The sequence below is a fragment of the Aethina tumida genome, chromosome 6 (assembly GCF_024364675.1).
Source record: "Aethina tumida isolate Nest 87 chromosome 6, icAetTumi1.1, whole genome shotgun sequence".
NCBI classification, from domain to species: domain Eukaryota; kingdom Metazoa; phylum Arthropoda; class Insecta; order Coleoptera; family Nitidulidae; genus Aethina; species Aethina tumida.
Window position 1 is genome coordinate 11,503,702 of NC_065440.1, and position 20,152 is coordinate 11,523,853.

Genomic DNA, 20,152 nt, shown 5'->3' on the forward strand with positions numbered 1-20,152 from the left:
AACAAGGACGAACCACTGGGGGGGTGTGTGCCAGTGCGCATGCGCAGTTCAACACGTTGATCTCGTGTTGCCTGCTGCACATTGCTGATTGCCATGACCAATGAGTCGCCTTCTACGGTGGTCTCTAGAGGGACGGCTTCTTCGGCCGATGGATAATAAGTACGGACTCTTGTCCATTTTAATTTTTAAACATAAACTAATTTCTAAAAATAAAAATACCTTAAAACTTTCATTAAAGTTTATTATCCAAACAAAAACTTAAAAAAGCGAAGCTTATTCAGTTCAGTCTGTAACAAATTCTTGAAAATAAATAAGATATAAACCAAAAAATATATTTAACACAAAACATGAACATGAATAACAGTCAGTTTTACTGACCTTACAATAATCAAACAACAAATCAAATGCTAAGCAAAAAAACGATATTCCTTATAACTAAATGCAAAATAATTAACACAAAATTCATTTTTATAAAAGTAAAAAAATATAAATTGTCAATCACTCCCTGACAACTTTAATATTAACGCCAGTGGCATAATTCAAATCGACCTTGGCTGGATAAACCCCCTTCAATTTGAAGTCGCCATCCTGAGTTGACATGGTTCTAACTTGTACGACGGTTAAATCGGAATCGAAAAGAGCCACGGTTTCCCTCAGAAGAGTGTCCAGCACTTTCCTGCAAGTGTCCATGTTCAAGGAGCTTGTCACCTCCACAAAAATAGAACTGGTTTGGACTTCAATCTGAAACAAAGCACCTTTAGATTCGCTAGGAACAATGATATTGAATAGAATTATACCTTTGAAATATCAGAATTGGTGATGGGAGGGAAGGAAATGACCTGAGCCGCCGAATTCAAGAGGCAAGGATACCTGGGCTTGCCCTCGATCAGATACAGATACTTGTGCAGGCCCGAGTAGGTGTTCCTCTTTTTCTCCTTCCTCATGTTGTTGGCCTCTGTCTGCAGTCTGGAAAACAGCTCTGCACCGGTCATGAAGCCAGCCCTGTTCAGAGGCTTAATCTGCAGCTCCTGCGGCGTCTTTGTCGTGTACAACAACTGTCCACTAGGCTAAAACACCAAACAATTAACTACTTAAAAAATAATTAAAGGGGCATACAAACCAGCTTGTTCAAATCGTGGGTGGCGATGGTTGCGGCGTTTCTCCTCTCGCACACAGTTTCGTGCAGCTTGTTCTGAAGCTGTATGAACTTTTTGTACAGTTCTTCGGTGAACTTGACGTCTTGGATCACGCAGCACAGTATGTGCTCACGTACTGTTTTGACTGACGGTTCCACGTCCACCCAAATTCCGTTTTCCGGGGATCTTTGCACCGTTATGGTGTATTTGTAGTCGGCGTCGTCGCTTTCGATCGAGACCGTACGGTTTTTGCCCTTCTTACCTTTCTTCGATTGGGTGATTTCATTGTTTGATCTTGGGCAATGTTGTTTAATATAGTCCAGCACTTGTTTGGGCTTGCACTGCTCGATTAGTTTGAAAAGGCGCCTGTCTGCTATCGGATTCTGCTTGAGATTCAAGTCCTTTAGCTTGGTGCAGTCTGCCAGCTCACCGGGAAGACTTTTGATCTTGTTTGAACTCATATCCAACACTTTCAGGCTCTGCAACTTGTTAATATCAGCGGGGACCGTTTCAATTTCGTTTGCCTTGATGTTCAGTTCGAAAAAGTTTGTTAATTCGTTGCTGCAAATGTTGGGGAAGCTCGTCAGTTTGTTGTTGTGCAAGTGCAAATCTGTCAGCTTAACAGTTTTAGTCATCTCGGGGAACGTCTCCAACAAATTCTGTGATAAATTCAACGTGACCAACTGCGTCATCTGTCCCAGACTTTCGGGCACGCTTTTCAATTGGTTCTTGGACAGATCCAGCACCTTCAGTTTGGGTAACTTGCAAATGTTCTCGTTGAACACTTCCAGCTTGTTGCTGTGCAAAACCAACGACTGTAAGTTGACGAGCTTACCGATTTCGTCCGGCACGTTTTCTAGTTTGGTGTCCGAAATGTTCAAGTAATTGAGGCTGTCCAACTCGAAAATGTGACTGTCCAAGCCGTTCTTCTCAAGTCTCTCGTTGATTACATGTCCCGACAACACAAGTTCGTGACGATTTTCCTTTTGGACCGTTTCTACTTCGGGCCACATTTTGCCGACACCGCTTGAATACCTTTTTCGGGAACTGGCGACCGTTTGTGCACGGTCCGTGTTGAAATTCCTGTTTGATTCAGATTTGGAGGTTTGAAACCTTGAATCACACGCCGGTTTTAAGTTTGCGCACGCGCAACATTTATATATTTTTTTATTGGGGTGGGAAGTTTTGTTGCTTAGTTAATTGTTTGCAATTTATTTGATTGTTTAAACAATGTTGACCGGTTAGGACTAGTTGGACTACTGTAGTAGTCACAATGTATCATTAAATACTGATAAATATGAATCAACTAAACATATTTTAAATATTTTTATTCCTACTACAGTAGTTTAAATGAATCATTAAATAAATGATATATATGTATGAATATATTGTAAATAAATGTTAAAATACATTTTAAATAATATTATCTCGTGATTTTATTAAGTTTGTAAATAAATGAATATTAGTTACTAATAAGTTTTAAAAAAATGGTAATTATTTATAAATATATACAATATAATAACAATATTTTAATTCACTAATTAATTAATAAAAAATCCATTTTATATTTTTATTTGAAATAATAAAACAAAAATAATTTTTTTTCTATATACAATCTATATGTTAAATATATTTATAACATTTTTTACACATTCAATTTAATCAACTTATAAATTAATATACTGTATATTTAATAAATTTTAACAACAAACTCTTTTTAATGTAAATTATTATAATAAAAAGATTTTATTCAATATTTATTACATTTTTAATTATTTTTTAATATTATTAATTTATTTATACTCACATAAACATCCAAAACAATTTTTATGAAATTTAATTCAATATACTTATATGTTTTGTACGTAAAATACCATTTAATTAAATTATTATATTAATTTACATTAATTACTAATAAATATTAACAATTAACTATTTTTAATTTAAATTATTATATTAAAAAGATGGAAATAACAATTTTAATACATTATTTACTTAAATATTTAATTATTTTATAATATTATTAATTTTTTTACACAATTTAATCAATTAATAAAGTAATTTCTAACAAATTTTAACAATTTGTTTTTAAGGTAAATTATTATATTAAAAAGGTGGAAATATCAAATTGTATTAAATTTTTATTGTATACTCAATTATTTAATAACATTATAAATATATTTATACTCACATCAACACCCAAAACAATTTTTTATCAAAATTAACACAATATACTTAAATATTTTGTACGTAAAATACCATTCAATAAAATTAATATATTAATTTACATTAATTACTAATAAATTTTAACAATTAAGTATTTTTAATATAAATTATTATATTAAAAAAGATGGAAATAACAATTTTAATACAATATTTACTTATATATTTAATTATTATATAATATTATTAATTTTTTTATACAATTTAATCAACAACAATTTGTTTTTAAGGTAAATTATTGTGTTAAAAAGGTGGAAATAACAAATTTTATTAAATAATTATTATATACTTAATTATTTTATAACATTATTAATTTATTTATAATCACATATACATCCAAAACAAATTTTTATCAAATTTAACTCAATATACTTAAATGTTTTGTACGTAAAATATCATTTAATTAAATTAATCTATTATTTTACATTATTTATTAATTTATTTTAACAATTGACTGTTTTAATGTAGATTGTTATATTAAAAAGATGGAAATAACAAATTTTATTCAATATTTATTATATACTTAAATATTTTATAACATTATTAATTTGTTTATACTCACATAAATATCCAAAACAAATTTTTATCAAATTTAACTCAATATGCTTAAATGTTTTGTACGTAAAATATCATTTAATTAAATTATTTATTAATTTATATTAATTACTAATAAATTTTAAATATTTTTAATATAAATTATTGTATTAAAAAGATGAAAATAACAATTTTAATACAATATTTACTTAATTATTTAATTATTTTATATTATTATTATTATTATTATTATTATTATTATTATTTAATATAATTTAATCAATTAATGTAAGTAATTACTAACAGAAGATAAATTATTATGGTAAAAATATCGAAATAACAAATTTTATTAAATATTTATTATATGCTTAAATTTTTTATAACATTATTAATTTATTTTTACCCACATAAACATCAAAAACTAATTTTTATCATATTTAATTCAATATGCTTATGTAAAATACCATTTAATTAAAATAATATATTAATTTACATTAATTACTAATAAATTTTAACAATTAACTGTTTTAATATAAATTATTGTATAAAAAAGATGGAACTAACAATTTTAATTGAATATTTATTCATATATAATTACAGTGTAAAGTAATTACTAACGAATTTTAACAATAAATTATTTTTGGTGTAAATTATTATATTAAACATTTTTTCAATATTTATTATATACTTAATTTGTTTATTACTTAACCAACTAAAATAATTTTAATTAAATTAAGTTATTACTTTACATTAATTATTAATATCTTATAACAATTGGCTGTTTTAATGTAAATTGTTATTAAAAAGATGGAAATAACAATTTTAATTCAATATATAAGAAAAATATTTAATTATTTTTAATTATTATTAGTTTTTTATACTTGCATAAGTATTCAAAATAAGGTTTTATTTAGTTTTAATCAATATACTTAAATATTTTTTACAAAAAATACCATTTAATTAAATTAATCAATTAATGTAAAGTAATTTCTAAAAAATTATAAAAATAAATTGTTTTTAATGTATATTATTATATTAAAAGATGGAAATAACAAATTTTCTTCAATTTTTACATGTATATTTAATTATTTTATAACATTATTAATTTATTTATACTTTTATAAGCAACTAAAATAATTATCATCAAATTATTTTGATATAATAAATAAAATAATCAAATAAAATATGATGTAAATTTAAAAATTAATGTATATTTTCTCGATTTAAATTCAAATTTATTAATAAACTAAATTATGCAAACAAAACAAATCCCAATGATAATGATTTTATAAATAAATTCCAAAGCAATTAATCACCACCAACGGACAAATTCCTTTGTTGAACGTCATAAAACTCAACAATAAGAATTTCTCCAACAACTAATCGGTTCCCACCCAAAAACTACCTAAACAAATCAATCAAAATCGATTAATCCCAATTTATAGAGGAACCAATTTGAATTTGGCGCGCATTTTTCTAGACAAAGTTGCCGTCCTGGATTTTGAATTATAACCAATGGCAACCTGTCGTCCATGTTTATTATCCAATCCAGCTCCCCGATTGGCCTGATCGTACGGCAGATGCTCTAACCGTTTTACCTACGTCCGAAGCGTGTGTTACGATATTTCTGTGTTTTCCGATCGAATTTCAAAGCAAAAATTGAGCAGTGCGCGACCAACAAACAAAAAACCGTAACTATAGGTTCTGCCTGTGAACATGTCGTTTGTGCGTAGTCTTCAGGAGGAGATGAGCCGGGACTCCGACAACGAGTTCGATTCCTCGTCCGGCTGCGACATGAGCTTCGAGCTGAGCAGCGACAACCTGCCGTGCAACAGCCCCCAGGTCGGTACGCCGTTGCCGAATCCGAGCTTCAGTCCGCCATACAAACGGGTCAGGGCCCTCAGACTGTTCGACAGTCCGCTGACGCCGAAGACCATCATACAGAAGTGCTCGGCCAACACGCCGGTGCCCCGCAGCAGATTGTTTGGGGACAAACCGAAGGCGGTCGCCTGTGCCTACGCCAAGCCTGACAGGCCGGCCGCAAACGTCAATCCGTTTACACCTAACGGTAAGGTTTTTTGGTAGCCAATATGGCACGGTTGCTATATAATTTTTGGGGCTTTCTTTAGGTATGCTGTTATCGAAGAAACGTACCAGGTCCATTAGGTCAATGATGGGGTCACCTGAAGTTAGGATACCAAAGTTTGATCTTAACGATGAGGATGATGATGAGGAGGTAGAAATTGAACAGCCAACAAAACGAGTTGCCCTCCAGGTTCGTGTTAACAATTTTTCTTTTGTTATGAATTAATTGGGAATGTTGACATTGTTTACTCTTTATATTAGAAGGGGAAGACATTTAATATTCTACAGCTCAAATTAACAATGCTTTAATTGTAAAATTGTAAGAGAAAGTTAAGTCTTTGTCATGGTATTCTTTGTTATAACTCAGACATATTTAAATTTACAACTGAAAGACTCAGTTAATGTTAGTCTTTTGTTCAACTATTAATATACAAATATTTTTAATATTATTAATTAACAAAGCTGTATATATATATATATATATATATATATATATATATATATTTTAAGAGGAATTTCAATTTTTGTCATTGTATCCTTTGTTTTAACTCTGACCAATTTAAATTTACAACTGAAAAACTAATTTTTAGTCTGTTAATTGTCTTTCCTTTCATACAACCATTAATACACACATTTGGTAAATTTTCTTAAATTATCACTAATTAATAATGCTGTAAATGTAATATTTTAAGAAGAATTTTTATTTTTGCCATTGTACTCTTTGTTTTAATTCTGATCAATTTAAATTTACATCTGGAAAACTAATTTTAAGTCTGTTAATGGTCTTTCTATTCATACAACTATTAATACACAAATATTTGGTAGATTTTCTTAAATTATCACTAATTAACAATGCTGTAAATGTAATATTTTAAGAGGAATTTTTATTTTTGCCATTGTATTCTTTGTTTTAACTCTGATCAATTTAAATTTACAGCTGGAAAACCAATTTTTAGTCTGTTAATGGTCTTTCTTTTCATACAACTAATTTATACTCAAATATTTAGTAGATTTTCTTAAATTATCACCAATTAACAAAGCTGTAAATGTAATATTTTAAAAGGAATTTCAATTTTTGTCATTGTATCTTTTGTTTTAACTCTGACCAATTTAAATTTACAACTGGAAAACTAATTTTTAGTCTGTTAATTGTCTTTCCTTTCATACAACCATTAATTTACACATTTGGTAGATTTTCTTAAATTATCACTAATTAATAATGCTGTAAATGTAATATTTTAAGAGGAATTTTTATTTTTGCCATTGTACTCTTTGTTTTAATTCTGACCAATTTAAATTTACATCTGGAAAACTAATTTTAAGTCTGTTAATGGTCTTTCTATTCATACAACTATTAATACACAAATATTTGGTAGATTTTCTTAAATTATCACCAATTAACAAAGCTGTAAATGTAATATTTTAAGAGGAATTTTTATTTTTGCCATTGTATTCTTTGTTTTAACTCTGATCAATTTAAATTTACAGCTGGAAAACCAATTTTTAGTCTGTTAATGGTCTTTCTTTTCATACAACTAATTAATACTCAAATATTTAGTAGATTTTCTTAAATTATCACCAATTAACAGAGCTGTAAATGTAATATTTTAAAAGGAATTTCAATTTTTGTCATTGTATCTTTTGTTTTAACTCTGACCAATTTAAATTTACAACTGGAAAACTAATTTTTAGTCTGTTAATTGTCTTTCCTTTCATACAACCATTAATACACACATTTGGTAGATTTTCTTAAATTATCAATAATTAATAATGCTGTAAATGTAATATTTTAAGAGGAATTTTTATTTTTGCCATTGTACTCTTTGTTTTAATTCTGACCAATTTAAATTTACATCTGGAAAACTAATTTTAAGTCTGTTAATGGTCTTTCTATTCATACAACTATTAATACACAAATATTTGGTAGATTTTCTTAAATTATCACTAATTAACAATGCTGTAAATGTAATATTTTAAGAGGAATTTTTATTTTTGCCATTGTATTCTTTGTTTTAACTCTGATCAATTTAAATTTACAGCTGGAAAACCAATTTTTAGTCTGTTAATGGTCTTTCTTTTCATACAACTAATTAATACTCAAATATTTAGTAGATTTTCTTAAATTATCACCAATTAACAGAGCTGTAAATGTAATATTTTAAAAGGAATTTCAATTTTTGTCATTGTATCTTTTGTTTTAACTCTGACCAATTTAAATTTACATCTGGAAAACTAATTTTAAGTCTGTTAATGGTCTTTCTATTCATACAACTATTAATACACAAATATTTGGTAGATTTTCTTAAATTATCACCAATTAACAAAGCTGTAAATGTAATATTTTAAGAGGAATTTTTATTTTTGCCATTGTATTCTTTGTTTTAACTCTGATCAATTTAAATTTACAGCTGGAAAACCAATTTTTAGTCTGTTAATGGTCTTTCCTTTTCTTAAATTATCACTAATTAACAAATCTTTAAATGTAGTATTTTAAGAGGAATTTTAGTCTTTGTCATTGAATTCTTTGTTTTAACTCTGACATTTAAATTTAATATACTACAGTTAAAAGACTAATTTTTGTCAGTTAATTGTATAGTCTAATAGTCAACCAAAACTACACAAACACTTGATATATTTCCTAAATTATCACTAATCTGTGTCAATCAAATACTTTGTTTTAATTCTAACAAATTTAAAATTAAATTTTACATATAGATAACAGTTAATGCCAATTTTTCAGGAGAACAACATCTCAAGATACCACCAAGAATTCCTCGAACTGGAACTGATTGGCAAGGGCCAATTCGGTTGCGTGTACAAGTGCGTGAACCGCCTCGACGGTTGCGTGTACGCCGTCAAAAAATCCACGAAGCCGGTGGCCGGCAGCGTGTTCGAGAAAACCGCCCTGAACGAGGTGTACGCTCACGCCGTCCTCGGCAAGCACCAGCACGTCGTGCGTTACTACAGCGCCTGGGCCGAAGACAACCACATGATCATACAAAACGAATACTGCAACGGCGGTTCGTTGGCCGACAAGATCGCCCTGGAGGCCCTCAGCGCCGCCGAGTTACGGCGTCTGCTGTTGCACGTGGCCGAAGGTCTGAGGTACATACACAACGAGGGGCTGGTGCATCTGGACATCAAGCCAGGCAACATATTCGTGTCGAAGGAGAAGAAGATCCACGCGACGAACTACGATTCGGCCGACGACGGCTTCGAGGAACTAGACGACAGCACGTTGAACGAGGAGGAGTTGACGTACAAAATCGGCGACCTAGGACACGTTACCAGTTTGAACAATCCACAGGTATGGTTACTCAAACCAACATAAAACCTTAACTTATATCCTAAGGAATGCCAATCCTATGTTTTAAATATGTGTTGCCAACAGTTAGAAACTGAATTTTCTTACATATACTTTTTATTATCTGAAATTTTGTAAAAGTGGGAATTTTTATATTGGCAATTAATATTCTATAGCTAGAAAACTAATTTTTAGTCTTTTATTTTATACAGTTATTACTACACAAATATTTGAACTATTTTCTTATATTACCACCAACAAACAATGCTGTAATTGTAATATTGTAACAGGAATTTTAATCTTTGCCATTGTATTCTTTGTTTTAACTCTGACTTAATATTTTGCAATTGGAAAACTAATATTTAATAAATTAATAGTCGTTACTATACAAATATTTTATATATTTTCTTAAATTATCACTAATTAACAATGCTGTAATTATAATATAGTAAGAGGAATTTTAATCTTTGCCATTGTATTATTTGTTTTAACTCTGACAAATTTAAATTTAATATTCTACAGTTAAAAAACTAATTTTTAGTCAGTCAATGGTCTTTCTTTTTATACAGTCATTACTTCACAAATACTTGATATATTTTCTTAAATTATCACTAATTAACAATGCTGTAATTATAATATAGTGAGAGGAATTTTAATCTTTGCCATTGTATTCTTTGTTTTAATTCTGACAAATTTGAATTTAATATTCTACAGTTAGAAAACTAATTTTTAGTCAGTCAATGGTCTTTCCTTTTATACAGTCATTACTTCACAAACACTCGATATATTTTCTTAAATTATCACTAATTAACAATGCTGTAATTGTAATATTGTAAGAGGAATTTTAATATTTGTCATTGTATTCTTAGTTTTAACTCTGACAAATTTAAATTTAATATTCTACAGTTAGAAAACTAATTTTTTTGTCAGTCAATGGTCTTTCGTTTTATACAGTCATTACTACACAAACACTTGATATATTTTCTTAGATTATCACTAATTAACAATGCTGTAATTATAATATAGTAAGAGGAATTTTAATCTTTGCCATTGTATTCTTTGTTTTAACTCTGACAAATTTAAATTTAATATTCTACAGTTAGAAAACTAATTTTTTTGTCAGTCAATGGTCTTTCCTTTTATACAGTCATTACTTCACAAACACTTGATATATTTTCTTAAATTATCACTAATTAACAATGCTGTAATTATAATATAGTAAGAGGAATTTTAATCTTTGCCATTGTATTATTTGTTTTAACTCTGACAAATTTAAATTTAATATTCTACAGTTAAAAAACTAATTTTTTGTCAGTCAATGGTCTTTCGTTTTATACAGTCATTACTACACAAACACTTGATATATTTTCTTAGATTATCACTAATTAACAATGCTGTAATTATAATATAGTAAGAGGAATTTTAATCTTTGCCATTGTATTCTTTGTTTTAACTCTGACAAATTTAAATTTAATATTCTACAGTTAGAAAACTAATTTTTTTGTCAGTCAATGGTCTTTCCTTTTATACAGTCATTACTTCACAAACACTTGATATATTTTCTTAAATTATCACTAATTAACAATGCTGTAATTATAATATAGTAATAGGAATTTTAATCTTTGCCATTGTATTATTTGTTTTAACTCTGACAAATTTAAATTTAATATTCTACAGTTAAAAAACTAATTTTTAGTCAGTCAATGGTCTTTCTTTTTATACAGTCATTACTTCACAAATACTTGATATATTTTCTTAAATTATCACTAATTAACAATGCTGTAATTATAATATAGTGAGAGGAATTTTAATCTTTGCCATTGTATTCTTTGTTTTAACTCTGACAAATTTGAATTTAATATTCTACAGTTAGAAAACTAATTTTTAGTCAGTCAATGGTCTTTCCTTTTATACAGTCATTACTTCACAAACACTTGATATATTTTCTTAAATTATCACTAATTAACAATGCTGTAATTGTAATATTGTAAGAGGAATTTTAATCTTTGCCATTGTATTATTTGTTTTAACTCTGACAAATTTAAATTTAATATTCTACAGTTAGAAAACTAATGTTTAGTCAGTCAATGGTCTTTCCTTTTATACAGTCATTACTACATAAATACTTGATATATTTTCTTAAATTATCACTAATTAACAATGCTGTAATTATAATATAGTAAGAGGAATTTTAATTTTTGCCATTGTATTCTTTGTTTTAACTCTGACAAATTTAAATTTAATATTCTACAGTTAGAAAACTAATTTTTAGTCAGTCAATGGTCTTTCCTTTTATATAGTCATTACTTCACAAACACTTGATATATTTTCTTAAATTATCACTAATTAACAATGCTGTAATTGTAATATTGTAAGAGGAATTTTAATCTTTGCCTTTGTATTATTTGTTTTAACTCTGACAAATTTAAATTTAATATTCTACAGTTAGAAAACTAATGTTTAGTCAGTCAATGGTCTTTCCTTTTATACAGTCATTACTACATAAATACTTGATATATTTTCTTAAATTATCACTAATTAACAATGCTGTAATTATAATATAGTAAAAGGAATTTTAATTTTTGCCATTGTATTCTTTGTTTTAACTCTGACAAATTTAAATTTAATATTCTACAGTTAGAAAACTAATTTTTAGTCAGTCAATGGTCTTTCCTTTTATATAGTCATTACTTCACAAACACTTGATATATTTTCTTAAATTATCACTAATTAACAATGCTGTAATTGTAATATTGTAACAGGAATTTTAATCTTTGCCATTGTATTATTTTTTTAACTCTGACAAATTTAAATTTAATATTCTACAGTTAGAAAACTAATGTTTAGTCAGTCAATGGTCTTTCCTTTTATACAGTCATTACTACATAAATACTTGATATATTTTCTTAAATTATCACTAATTAACAATGCTGTAATTATAATATAGTAAGAGGAATTTTAATTTTTGCCATTGTATTCTTTGTTTTAACTCTGACAAATTTAAATTTAATATTCTACAGTTAGAAAACTAATGTTTAGTCAGTCAATGGTCTTTCCTTTTATACAGTCATTACTTCACAAATACTTGATATATTTTCTTAAATTATCACTAATTAAGAATGCTGTAATTGTAATATTGTAAGAGGAATTTTAATCTTTGTCATTGTATTCTTTATTTTAACTCTGACAAATTTAAATTTAATATTCTACAGTTAGAAAACTAATTTTTTTGTCAGTCGATGGTCTTTCCTTTTATACAGTCATTACTACACAAAAACTTGATATATTTTCTTAAATTATCACTAATTAACAATGCTGTAATTGTAATATTGTAAGAGGAATTTTAATCTTTGCAAAGAATACCATTTGTTTAAACTTTGGCAAATTTATATTTAATATTCTACAGTTAGAAATCTAATATTTATTCAAGTAGTTGATATAATTTTTTAAATTATACTAATTAACAATGCTTTAATTGTAAGATTCTAAGAAGTATTTTAATATTTGTTGTTGAATAATAATTTTAACATTCTTCTGTTGGAAAACTAAATTTTAGCCATTACTAGACAAATATTTCAGAGATTTTCTTAAATTGTAACTAATTAACGATGCTGTTGTTGTAATATTGTAAAAAAATCTTCGTTTTGATTAATATAAACAAGAAGAAGTTTTCTAAATACTAATATTTTTTTATCTTTATAATCCTTTTGTCCTTATCCACTTTTCTGTGCCATATGTGTATAATTAATATAAAAATTTTGTTACAGGTGGAAGAGGGCGACTGCCGCTACCTCCCAAACGAGATCCTGCACGAGGACTACTCGCACCTGACCAAGGCGGACGTGTTCGCCCTGGGCCTCACCGCCCTGGAGTGCGCCGGCGCCGGACCGCTGCCCAAGAACGGCGAGGCGTGGCACGCGCTGCGCCGCGGCGAACTGCCGCCGCTGCCGCAGATCATAGCCCGCGACCTCCTCGACCTGATCGCCAGCATGATCCATCCGGATCCGGCGCTGCGACCGACGCCGCTCCAGATCATCCAGAACAGGGCGCTGTCGCCGGACAGCAGCAAGAGCAAGGCGGAACTGACGCGGGAGCTGAACGCGCAGAAGCTGCGCAACGAGCTGCTAATGAAGCAGCTGAAGGAGGCGACGATGTGCATCAAGACGATCGCCGGCACGGACGGCGCGAAGAAGGGCGCGAGGACGCGCTCGGCACTGCTGTTGGGCAAGAACCTGGGCCGCAGCGTCTCGACGACGACGTTCTAACGTCCGATTCGTCCGACACGCACGGGCGCGGCACACTATAATAAATTTATTGATGGTGCTCCCCCCTCGCTCTAATACGTTTTTCGCTTGTCAATTCAATTAATTAACTGATTAATCTATTAAAAAATGGTAGCTTTAATAAAATAAAACACGTTATCGTGTCCGTGCGTACCGGACAGCCGAAAGTGTGGTTCAGATTGTAAAAATCCATGTTTTCTTTAAATGAAGACTGATTCGTTTCGTAGCTGTGTATTGAATGTGATGTAACTGGTGATTGAAACAAAAATTAAAATGTACATTTTTCCTTGTTGTCTGTTACGAATAAGTCGTTGGCTACAATTTGTTGTACATTGTCTCGCACGAGATTTACTCCGTTAGTTTTTAAGTCGATTAATTATTAACTTTATGTTTTTTACTCTTCTCATCCAGATTATTATACATTTGTGATAGTGCGCAGCGTCGGCAAACATATTATTAATTACGTCGGTGTTGAGCTTTTTTTTAATGAATATTCTTTTTGTTTTAAGTAGTCCTGGTTTATTTGTAAATTTTTTTATATATCTGCAACTATAGGTATATTCTATTTTAGACATTCCTGCTGCAACGCCTTAAACCAAGTATACCATGTAGTCTTTTATAGTTTTAACATGTTTACCTATATTTTGTATATTATCAAATAAATATTTTTAAGATAATTCTCATTATTCATTTACTAATCCCCATTCTTACTTGATAAAAGTCTATATTGCATGCATAATTCAGTACTACGACATTAATTGAGAACTTGTGAATAAAGAGAATTATTTATAATCTAAATTTACATATTCCCCTTGCAAGATCATTTAACTATCCATTTTCTTACCTCAGAAACTCTCCTTTGATTGCTTTGACTAATCTTTATTTGCCATATCCGACAGGAATATTCTATAAAAGGTTTCTATATACCAAACAGTCCATATTAATAATAATTTATTTAATGGTACTGTATCATGTTATGGAAAGGAACTGAAACCAAAACTTTTCTTCTACTGTATCTCAAAGTTTTTGTAGTGTATCTGGAATCCAAACTTTTATGAGGAGGACGATGAATGCATTTTTACCATCGGATCTTATTCTATTGAACATGGATTCATTACTTCAAAGTACCCTTCGCCAAAATTGAATGGGTAATTGATACATTTTGTGCACATATTTAGTCTTATTCGAGTTTTGATATCAATGGTTTCTTTACTGAAATATATTCTCTACTAGTTGCCCTCTTTACATTTTTTAGCAGGCACTACATCTTGTGCCTTGATCTAAAACGTCTACATTGACCCAGATTTTCTGACATATTTGATAAACTCGTAGATGTAGTTCTTCCAAATATAAAAGAAACCCAAAGAGCTTAAATAAGTAGACCCTACATGACTCAATACAAATCAACCTCTTCCTATTCATCCTTGTTAAAATGTCTCCAACAGCAAAGAAAAAGGGTGTTCGGTCACCATCATCCTGGAAGTAAATCTTTAATTGCCATATTCGAGAGAAATATTCTTTAAAATGTTTCTCTATATCAAACAGTCCAATTTACTAATAATTTTTTGTAATGGTTCTATACCAAGCCAGGGAAAAGAACTTCAAACCAAAACTTTTCCTCCACCGTATTTCAAAGTTTTTATAGTGTATCTGGGATCCAAACTTTTATGAGGAGGACGATGAATGCATTTTTACCATCTGATCTTGTTCTATTGAACATGGATTCATTACTTCAAAGTACCCTTCGTCAAAATTCTGGAGGATAATTAATACATTTTGTGCATACATTTAGTCTTATTGGAGTTTTGGTATCAATGGTTTCTTTACTGAAATATATCCTCTACTAGATGCCTTCATTCTATTTCTAAGCGGCTCTACATCTTTGTGCCTCTTTGTAAAACCTTTATATTGGCCCAGATTTTCTGACATATTTGATAAACTCGTAGATGTAGTTCTCCCAAATAAAAAAGAAATCTAAAGAATTTAAATAATTCGACCCTACAGGACTCAATACAGATCAACCTCTTCCTATTCATCCTTGTTAAAATGACTCCAACAGCAAAGAAAAAGGGAGATCGAGTACCATCATGCTGGAAATAAATCTTTATTTGCCATATCCGAGAGGAATATTTGATAAAATGTCTCTATATACCAAACAGTAAATTTTACTTATATTTTTTTGTAATGGTTCTATATCATGCTAAGGAAAGGAACTCAAATCAAAACTTTTCCTCCATCGTATCTCAATGTTTTTATAGTGTATCTGGGTTCCAAACTTTTATGTGGAGGACGAAGAATGCATTTTTACCATCTGATCTTGTTCTATTGAACATGGATTCATTACTTCAAAGTATCCTTCGTCAAAATTCTGGAGGATAATTAGTACATTTTGTGCACACATTTAGTCTTATTCGAGTTTTGATACTAATGGTTTCTCTACTGAAATATATTCTCTGCTAGATGCCTTCCTTCCATTTTTAAGCAGGCAATACATTTTGTGCCCCTTTCTAAAACCTTTATATTGGCCGAGATTTTTTGACATATTTGATAAACTCGTAGCTATAGTTCTTCCAAATATAAAAGAAATCTATAGGAATTAAATCAGGCAACCTTGCAGGACACAGTATAAATCAACTCATTCTTATTCATCCCTGTGAAAATGTCTCTTACAGCAAAGAAAAAGTGAGTTGGAGCACCATCATACTGGAACCAAATGATCAACCAACAGACTCAGTAGTTCAAAGTACCCTTCATTAGAATTCTGGAAGATAATTAATACAATATTATTTTGATACCAATGGTTTCTCTACTGAAATGTATCCTTGCAAGCTTTTTTCATTCAATCGACTTCTGGTGCTTCTATTAGGCACACTGATATTGTATATCATTTATTGATATTTCCAATTTGTCTGTCACTAAAGGAATTGTTCTTTTTGTTAGGACATTTTTTTATTGTATTTTCAATTGAGTGGGTTCAATGTTTCTTCTCATTGAAGGTGAATTTATTGAATAATAATAGAAATCAAATTAAGAATAAATTCTTACTATTAACAGTATTGTTAAATACAGTGTACATTTCTTTGGCTAACCAAATCCGGCATTTAAAGTACGAGATATATTTGGATAACTTTTTTCGTTCCCTATAAACTTGTAATGGTCAAGTTAGGTGAATCACCCTGTGTATAATTAATAAAATTTAATGGAAAACTACATGTGTCAAAGTAAAGTATTATATAACACAGAGGGAAGAATAAAAAACAACTTTAAAACTTACGCTCACAGAACGCATCACGCTGTACACTTATAAAAAGCGGTACTTCCCCGAGAGGCGTGTAAATTCTAACCTCACATTTTATTGTATATATATTATATTATATATTAGGACGTTCTCTTACCGTATTTTTCAATAAGTGTGATACTTGGGCTCAATTATTCCTCAAATAATTTTGTAGTTAGTTGTTTTTGACCCTTTCCTCATTATAAAATATACTTATTTTTTTATTTTTCATTTAACTTATACAGTTACGTCTTTTTCAAATTGATAATTCCTTTGTTTAACTCAATTCTTATTTTAGAAAAATTTTTAACCCCTTTAACCTATATTATTTTTAATACAACATAATTAATGATAAAAAACTCATTAAGGTTTATCTAAATTTATACTACTGTTTTGGTTTTAAACAAATTGGATTTTAATCAATGTTATTAATCTTGGTAACACGTGATAATTAAATTCACATTTTCTTACGCTATCAATGTTTTGCTTTCGTTGATTACAATAATTATAATTCTGATTTATTTTGATTTCAACTATTTATTAATACAACATTTAATTCTTTTGCAATCACGGATTTTTACATGAAGCATAAATGGTTCTGAAATAAATAAATATATAAAACGTGAATTCGTCGAAATCTAAAGAATCTAAAGAATCTAAGAATCTAAAGTATCTAAAGAATCTAAAAATATAAAGAAACTAAAGAGTCTAAAGAATCTAAAGGATCTAAAGAATCTAAAAATATAAAGAATCTAAAGTATCTAATGAATCTAAAGAATCTAAAGAATCTAAAGAATCTAAAGAATCTAAAGAATCTAAGAATCTAAAGTATCTAAAGAATCTAAAGAAGTCTTCGTCGAAATCTTTCTTTTTAATTAAATAAAAATTAAATAATCAGAGAAAATATTTAAATTAAATGGGTCAATTTAATAAAAACAATTTTATGTTATTTACAATTTTATTAAAACAATTATTAGTACATTAAATAACAACAAATCGAAATAAATTAAAAAATCGTCGAAATTCGTTAGATCACCAATCTTCACCCCCGTTATAAAGTCCTGTTAGGATGGATTACTTCTTTGTTACTGTTTTATGGTGAAGTCACTCCTTTTTGTTACCCTGTTTGGTGGTTGAGGTGTTTTTTGTCAATTCACTAGCTTTTTTCTTACTGTAAACTGGAGGAAGCACTCGGTGATTAATTAATTTTGTTATTGAAATCCTTTACCTGTGACCAAAGAGACCGGACCGTCGGGCTTCTTGGCCTTGGTCTCGGTCTTGGAGGGTGCGACGTTGATGCCATAGCCGACCTGGTAAATAGGCAGGGGAATCACCGTCGACGAAACGGGCACCAAATCTGAACATCACACGTCGGACGTTTATTAAAACAATTGCGACATATGCACGCCACTTACCCGGTTCCAGTAATTTGTTGTCGTTGTACTTGTAAACCGTGGGCAGGGTGGCGACAAGTGCGAAGCACAGAACGCAAACGACGAGTTTCTGGTACATTTTTCCACGGGGTGAAAATCAAATCTGATCTAAGAACGCACCAGTCTGAGATCATCTACGAAAAAATTCGCATTTACATCGCAATCTGCCAGCGAAATGTTGCAGGTGAACGGGCGACGTGAACGGGGCGATTGTTTGTTTGGGTTGGCGGACAGTGAAAGTCGGTTTTCATTTCATTAACACAGTTTTTGTCGCCGACGATGATGTGGGAGGGAAAGAGACGGAGAATTGTTGAATTGTTTAAACAATTCGATGGGCAGGTGTAAAATCACCTGTGAATTGAATGTAATAAAATAATACTTTAAACTATCTTACCATGAGTAAATGATGGGAACATGTGTAGGAAATGCTCATACCAATCTAAATCCAATTTAATTATTCTAAAACAAATGTGGTGTTTCATTAAAAATAAGAAAGTTATTGATGTATTAAGATGCGCAAAGTTAACTGGAAGTAACGGACACCCTGTATAAAATTTGAGAGTTATAATAATGGATCCCTATGGTATGGTGCTTGATCAAGGTGTATGCCAAAAATGAAGTTTCCATCATCAAAATTGGTGGCTTTAGAGACATTCAGTTAGTCAAAATTTTTGGAAGAAAATTAATAACTCAAAAACATAAGACATAGTACACCTCTTTTATTTGTATTTTAAGACTGAATATATTAGATGAATATAATTAAAATAAAATGGCAATATTTGGTTTATTAATATTGATAATGATGCCTTCAACTTTAAAGCCTCAATAACATTTTTTAAAAAAGATTTTTTATAAAAAAAGCTTTTTCTATAAAATGAACAATATTTATAATGAATCCTTGTATTTGTATTGTTGTACATTTTTAATTTATTTATATAAATATAATAAAATAAAAAATAAAAATATGCATAAAAAATTTATTGAACTATTTTTTAACTTAAGTTAGGTTAGGAACCATTATTAGACGTTTGTTTGATAGATTTTACTTTAAAGAATATGTTAAACTATACCCTAATTAGTATTACATAGTATTATATGACATAAATAAAATAATAAACAACAATTTTATAATATATTTTATATTTTACACTCATAAAATGCGGGACTTCCCCGCAATGGGTGAACATTCTAACCTCACATATTATTGTATATAATTTTCTTATGTAGCAATTAATTGGTTAAAAATCATTTTTTTTAATTAGACCATCAGTTTTGTCAAAATTTTTGGGAGAAAATTAATAACTCAAAAACTATTGGCTTTAGGTATAAGACATGGTATACTTTTTTTATTTATAATTTAAGACACTAAAAATATTCAATATATATTCTAATGAATGTGTTAGATGAATCACCCTGTATATAATTAAAAAATAATAATGGTAAACTGTAAGTTATCTGTGGCAATATTTGTTTTATTAATATTGATATTGATGCCTTCAACTTTAGAGCGTCAATAATATTTTTAAAAAAGCTTTTTCTATAAAATGAACAATATTTATACTGAATCTTTGTATTTTTATTGTTGTACATTTTTAATTTATTTATAAATAATTCTAAAAATATGCATTCTTGAAATGTTTTTTGACTTAAGTTACGTTAGGAACCATTATGAGCCACTTGTTTGATAAAAGATATTGTATTTTAAAGAATATATTAAACTATACTCTATTACGTATTACATAGTATTATATGAGATAAATAAAATATAAAACAACAATTTTATAATAAATTTTATATTTTACACTCACAAAATGCGGGACTTCCCCGCAATGGATGTACATTCTAACCTCACATATTATGGTATATAATTATCTTAT

The 20,152-nt window shown here is 29.2% G+C and overlaps 3 protein-coding genes across 3 annotated transcripts; 1 reads left to right on the forward strand and 2 right to left on the reverse strand.

Annotated features, from left to right (window-relative positions):
- Window positions 1-220: 220 nt before the first annotated feature.
- LOC109604074 (leucine-rich repeat-containing protein 47-like) lies at window positions 221-2,357 on the reverse strand. Its single transcript, XM_020020606.2, has 3 exons — window positions 1,121-2,357; window positions 798-1,067; window positions 221-741 (listed from the first exon to the last, which is right to left on the reverse strand). The coding sequence occupies exons 1-3, from the start codon at window positions 2,147-2,149 to the stop codon at window positions 499-501; spliced, it is 1,542 nt and encodes a 513-aa protein (XP_019876165.2). The 5' UTR covers window positions 2,150-2,357; the 3' UTR covers window positions 221-498.
- A 3,082-nt stretch (window positions 2,358-5,439) lies between these two features.
- LOC109604072 (wee1-like protein kinase) lies at window positions 5,440-14,242 on the forward strand. The gene is made up of 4 exons (XM_049968766.1): window positions 5,440-5,961; window positions 6,023-6,168; window positions 8,719-9,285; window positions 13,050-14,242. Exons 1-4 carry the CDS (start codon window positions 5,610-5,612, stop codon window positions 13,545-13,547), a joined length of 1,563 nt encoding a protein of 520 aa, XP_049824723.1. The 5' UTR covers window positions 5,440-5,609; the 3' UTR covers window positions 13,548-14,242.
- A 3,539-nt stretch (window positions 14,243-17,781) lies between these two features.
- LOC109604080 (uncharacterized) lies at window positions 17,782-18,480 on the reverse strand. Its single transcript, XM_020020615.2, has 3 exons — window positions 18,258-18,480; window positions 18,071-18,199; window positions 17,782-18,020 (listed from the first exon to the last, which is right to left on the reverse strand). The coding sequence occupies exons 1-3, from the start codon at window positions 18,352-18,354 to the stop codon at window positions 17,947-17,949; spliced, it is 300 nt and encodes a 99-aa protein (XP_019876174.2). The 5' UTR covers window positions 18,355-18,480; the 3' UTR covers window positions 17,782-17,946.
- Between the last annotated feature and the right edge of the window lie 1,672 nt (window positions 18,481-20,152).

Excerpts from the sequence above, each read along its gene's own strand:
- LOC109604074 (XM_020020606.2), bottom strand. The coding sequence starts at position 2,149 with ATGTGGCCCGAAGTAGAAACGGTCCAAAAGGAAAATCGTCACGAACTT. Across the intron at positions 1,068-1,120 it reads CCCACGATTTGAACAAGCTG|CCTAGTGGACAGTTGTTGTA; the intron begins GTTTGTATGCCC and ends TTGGTGTTTTAG. Across the intron at positions 742-797 it reads CCAATTCTGATATTTCAAAG|ATTGAAGTCCAAACCAGTTC; the intron begins GTATAATTCTAT and ends GCTTTGTTTCAG.
- LOC109604072 (XM_049968766.1), top strand. The coding sequence starts at position 5,610 with ATGTCGTTTGTGCGTAGTCTTCAGGAGGAGATGAGCCGGGACTCCGAC. Across the intron at positions 5,962-6,022 it reads CAATCCGTTTACACCTAACG|GTATGCTGTTATCGAAGAAA; the intron begins GTAAGGTTTTTT and ends GGCTTTCTTTAG. Across the intron at positions 9,286-13,049 it reads CCAGTTTGAACAATCCACAG|GTGGAAGAGGGCGACTGCCG; the intron begins GTATGGTTACTC and ends ATTTTGTTACAG.
- LOC109604080 (XM_020020615.2), bottom strand. The coding sequence starts at position 18,354 with ATGTACCAGAAACTCGTCGTTTGCGTTCTGTGCTTCGCACTTGTCGCC. Across the intron at positions 18,200-18,257 it reads CAACAAATTACTGGAACCGG|ATTTGGTGCCCGTTTCGTCG; the intron begins GTAAGTGGCGTG and ends TGTGATGTTCAG. Across the intron at positions 18,021-18,070 it reads TCCGGTCTCTTTGGTCACAG|TTTACAGTAAGAAAAAAGCT; the intron begins GTAAAGGATTTC and ends TGCTTCCTCCAG.